General features: G+C 41.0%; 1 protein-coding gene across 1 annotated transcript; it reads right to left on the bottom strand.

Moving 5' to 3' along the window:
• Positions 1–404: 404 nt before the first annotated feature.
• Positions 405–4,653, bottom strand: LOC146783939 (lysosomal-associated transmembrane protein 5-like). The gene has a single exon (XM_085633871.1). It carries the CDS (start codon positions 4,614–4,616, stop codon positions 3,921–3,923), a length of 696 nt encoding a protein of 231 aa, XP_085489997.1. The 5' UTR covers positions 4,617–4,653; the 3' UTR covers positions 405–3,920.
• Between the last annotated feature and the right edge of the window lie 390 nt (positions 4,654–5,043).

The raw sequence follows: 5,043 nt of genomic DNA, 5'->3' as shown, positions 1-5,043 counted from the left end.
GAATGTGGCTGTGGTTATAGACAGTAGACTAGGAAAGAAGAGAATTCTACCCAAGTCAAACCACAGTGACTACTCCACCCTTGACACAACCCCTCATTATCTATACTGGGTAAGTTGCATGTGCTGCTTTTAAGAAGTGCACAAGTAGAACCAAACGCAGTCGCTCAAAAAGGAGAGTTGCAGCCACTAATACTACATGGTATGCACACAAAAATCTATGATGCGGGACTTGAAACATGTCCAGTTAAAAAAATCAAACACCCAACATTCAAGGTGACGAATCCAGCATGTGTCTTACAGGTATGTTTGCAACTATCCTTAGGTGTCCTTGTTTTGACTAATAACACCCAGATGTTTTAATCATATTTTGGAAATTCCTTATAATCTTAATCATGAAGGAAAACTGAAAGGATCAATAGTATTTATTAAGAAACAATAGTTAAAGACAATCAAATGTAAATGCATTTTTTTTTTTTTTAAATCATCTCTTTAAACAATCACTATGATTCCAGAGCTTTTGCTTAAGGTGCGTGTTTGTAAAACAAAATTGTAGTTTGTTCCAAAATACTCACAGAAGTAATAGAAATACAATTTGTTTCCCCAAATGATGAGCATATTCATTTCAAGCCTAAGTATGTTGGATTTCAAATCTTGCATGAATAACGTCTACATTATTTTGTTGAATAAAAAAATTGGATATAACACATTAGGAGAAAGCAGATGCATTCTGTTTACTCTTAAAAGAATATGCATAGTAAATAGGTTGGCCTATAAAGTCTGGTCTTCACATCCGGCTTTGTTTCCTAAGATATGCACCCCTATATTATAAGCAACAAAAAAAAAACAATCCTCACGGATAGTAGCAATGAAACAAAGCAGAAGCTAAAAACAAAGAAAAGTTTTAGGAAGGTGGAGGATAGTAACGCCTGAAAGGTTGCACAGCTAGGTCGACAGCAAGTTCCCCAAGCAAAAGCAAACATTTGCCACTGGCTTACGGATGTAATGGTATAGCCCCTTTAAATGTGTCTTACCTACAGTCTGTTACCAAGTACATATTGTCTACAATACAATATACACAAAGTAAGATTTGGGCCAGCGATTTGCTCATAGCTAAACAGCTTTCTAGTTTCAGCTCCCTGCTCTTTTTTCAATGGCTTTCCTCCCTATTTTTGTCTATGTTGCACCTGTGGAGGTTTTCCTCTTTACAGGTTTCTGTTTGGATAATGTGTATCCTTTTACTGTTTCCATGAGGGCACTGTGTTTATAAAAATTTCCCTTTTTAACTCTCCATGGGAGTTTTGGGGAATTTTTTGTAACTCTTTATGGTATGGCCTGCCAGCTGCACACCGCTACGAGGCCATGCGCTTGTGCTCGTTTGTGAGCCATTCCACACACAGTTTACAATACACTGAAAGTGATTTGAACCTTCAGAAGTTGAACTTCAGTACTGAGACACTTCTTTTGAAGAAGCCATGCGCTTTATAAGTGCAGAATTATTATGTCTTGATTTAACTTTCAAAAATTGCCATCATCTTGGAATAGTAATTGAAAAATAAAGTATAACAAAAAATAATTGCAACCACTGTAACGATTTCTTATACTTTGTCAAAAAACATGCATGCATATATATTATACATACATACATACCGGCTCATGCATGGACAGCCATCTTGGAATGCTACTGACCATAAAGTAACCAAAGCAAGCATTGGCAAAGCCATTAAGTCTGTGCTTGTATAGTAAAAGTGAAATCTATTGGTTTTGCCATTGCTTGGTTTTATTTGGCCTACTATGCGTCTTACTTGAATTTTCAATAAAATAAACACAGAGGTTGTGGACCTCATTAGTTTAAAGTGAAATAACTTGTTTTAAAAGCACATTTCCTTTGGAAGGTGTCGATTATTTTTCAATTCCAACAACTAACATAAAAAGAAAAACATATAGGAGGTGATCTTATAGCTTTAGACAACATCACTGTGTAAAAAAAATAAAAAAGGTTTTTTAAAAAAACATACTTTTTTGGGGCAAAGCTTCAAGGCACAATTTAGGCTTCAAAGGTTACTCTAAGACATAGATAACTTGATGTACTTTATCATCTGTGTTTTGAATGAAAACCCACGTCAGAAGCAGTTATCACGTTACATTAAAGAACTAAAATTACTCAACGTACTGGCACTCAAATATTTTTAAAGCAGCAGTGACCTCCGATTGTAACCCCTGCAATTTTTCCCATAAATGAAAATTATGCAATAGTTTTGCTGGTCTTCTCAACAAAGAAGGATTGTCTCGTTTATACTTTCCTACAGAGCTCTTACAGTTGCTTTCGGAAATAAACTGAGAAATACTGTGAGGCGAATTACAATGTCAAAAAAGTCACAAAAAAGGCATTGCTTCAATCACAGCATGGCAAACAGTGGTAAGGCACGCTATGATTTTTGTATTGAAGTAAAGTGCAAGATGTCATCTCGAAAACTAGAGAAAAATGCACTGTTAGAAAACAAATCTCCATGAAGCATGCCTCAAATATTTTGTGCGGGTATTTTTTCATAGATTAAACAGTAAACAAGGACTTCATAATAAGCTAATTTTGTACAATTACCACCTATGGTTAAGATAAATTGACAAGGTGTTTTAGCATCTTAGTACTGAAATCGGAAGGGGTACCTAGCAGTGAAACATATTTATTATTAATTTGCGGTGTCTACCATCAAAACATGATTGCACCAAAAACCTTGAGAATGCTCTCCTCAAACGGGCCATCAATGTAATGTGCATTAGCAACATTTTGTTACGCGGATTTCAATTTTTCAGTGTTTCAAACAAACTTTTAGGTGGTTTCTGTTAACTGTGAAGAAGTCTGAACATCACTCTTTTCAAAACAGCCAATAACCCAGTTGACATCTAATAATCAATTCAAAATCAATTACAGTTTTGTGGATGGCAACTAGAAGTTTTGCCTCTATCTTAGAGGCTTTGATTACATTTCAAGATTGGAGGACTTTGAGGGAGCAGCCCCCAAAACTCGTTAGGTGGCATGGTCTAATAAAGGATAGAACATGTTTGTTGAAACCAGCTCTTCTCGTATTTGGGGAGAGAGAACGTGTCATACCCCACCCATTAGTAATCGAACTGTGGTGTGGCGGTTGCCATGAAGCATCAAGCTGACCACAGATAGCCCTCGAGCATCTGATGAATGGAGACTTCTTTCCGGAGTACGCATTTGAGATCTTGAGGCAGTTATTGTGCAATGAATAGTGAAGACGGAGTGTTGAACAGCTATAGGCTTTTGTTGTGGACGGTGCCGCATACAGACGGGGAGCTGGAAACGACGGAACACCGGCAGGCTGTAGCAGTTGACCGATATTATGGGCAGCTCTGAAAGATGATGTTGAAGAGCAGTCCTGCAGCTTGGGTGCATCCCACTGGGATACTGGTAGCCCGTCGTGGAGCATTAGACGGTACTGAGGGGTGACAATAAGCTGACCGGTGATGTTAGATCAGACCTACAAATAATCGCAGGTAGAAATGGAGCATCACGCTGTAGGTTGGCACAATCCCAGCAAAAAAAAAAAATAAAAATAAAAAAAAAAATGCTGAACACTGGTCCCTTAGGCAGAAGAGGAGACTCGGTTCAACACAAGGCAAATGAGTGGTTGAAAACGACAATCGCTCCTTGTGAAGTACGGTTTAAAGTTCCGCGAAATACTGTGGTATCATGTGATGCAGCATTTCGAGTCACAGGGTGCTTTTTTTTTTTTAAACCAAACCACAAATACTGGCGATCCATCTGGACAACACATGTCAGAGACAATCAGCACAAAAGGAGAAAGTTGATACGAAATAGAAAAGCCCTTGATTGGAATACCATTCGGAGCACAGCGCTTCCCTCCACAGCCCCGGAGAAGTAGCAGCCACGCAAGCTACACGGAGTAGGCCGGGGGCGGTGGCTCCTTGGCCGGCAGTGCGACAGCCTCGTCATAGGAAGGCAGAAGCAGTCCCTTCTCGGGCAGCTTGACGGTCGAAACGTGCACTTGCCTTTCTTCGCTACGACCGGCCTTCAGGAACTTGTAGCAGCGCCAGACACACTTCAAGAAATAGAACTTGAGCAGCACCACAGCGGCTGCGGACAGAGCCAAGTAGATTATGGGGCGAAGTAGCTGCTTCTCCGTGTGCTCCATGTCTGAAGATTCAGGAAACACCGGGTTTTTGTCCCCGTCCATGAATAATGCAGCGCGGCGCTGCCCCGAATTCAGGAAGCCCAGGCAGGGCGGAAAGCGCACAAACAGGCCGCAGAAGCTGAGGATGCTGACGGACAATTCTAGGGTCTGGAACGCGATGAAGGGTAGCAATAGTGACGGGATGGCCTTCAAAACCCCGCACATCATACCCAGGGCCACCAGCATCAATAACGCACCACACAGATAGGCCAGCACAATGTCTGCCAAAGTCGAGTCTCTGCCGTGAGCCAGGTCGACCGTATACATCACAAGTATGAGCGCGCTGGAGAACATAATGTACAGCGCCAAGCCCAGGCTCACCGAGCGCACCGTAAGGCAGCCGCAACAGCGCGGCACCTCCCGAGAGCGGAACGTCGCCATTTCCAAACCGTCTCTCATCTTGGTCTACGGAGGAATGTGTTGAAACACATCCGGGTACTACGTCACTCCCATGAGCCGTCTGGTTATTCTGCTGACTACGATGGGCGGTCCGTTACAAGGGAGGACACGTTAAAGTCAGGCACCGTGAAGGCGACAGTACCTTAATACTGTTGGAATAGTAATCTCCGCCTTTCGAGTGTGCCTGACGTTCAAATTCCGCGTTGACGCACAGGCACGCACCTGTTTGGAAAGTCCCCTGCTTTATTGTCCTAGGGAAACAGAATGTTTCTTTAAATAGTACATTTGGGGTACATTTACTTCTTTTTTTTGTGTTGAAAATGTTTATTTAATTTTTACAATAAAATACATAGTAATACAAAATAGGTAAAACAATGAATTGTTGATAAATACTTAACAAATATTACAGGAGTAAGAAACACATGAA

Source organism: Triturus cristatus, chromosome 11, assembly GCF_964204655.1.
Source record: "Triturus cristatus chromosome 11, aTriCri1.1, whole genome shotgun sequence".
Classification (NCBI taxonomy): domain Eukaryota; kingdom Metazoa; phylum Chordata; class Amphibia; order Caudata; family Salamandridae; genus Triturus; species Triturus cristatus.
This window is presented reverse-complemented; position numbering and strand designations above follow the sequence as displayed.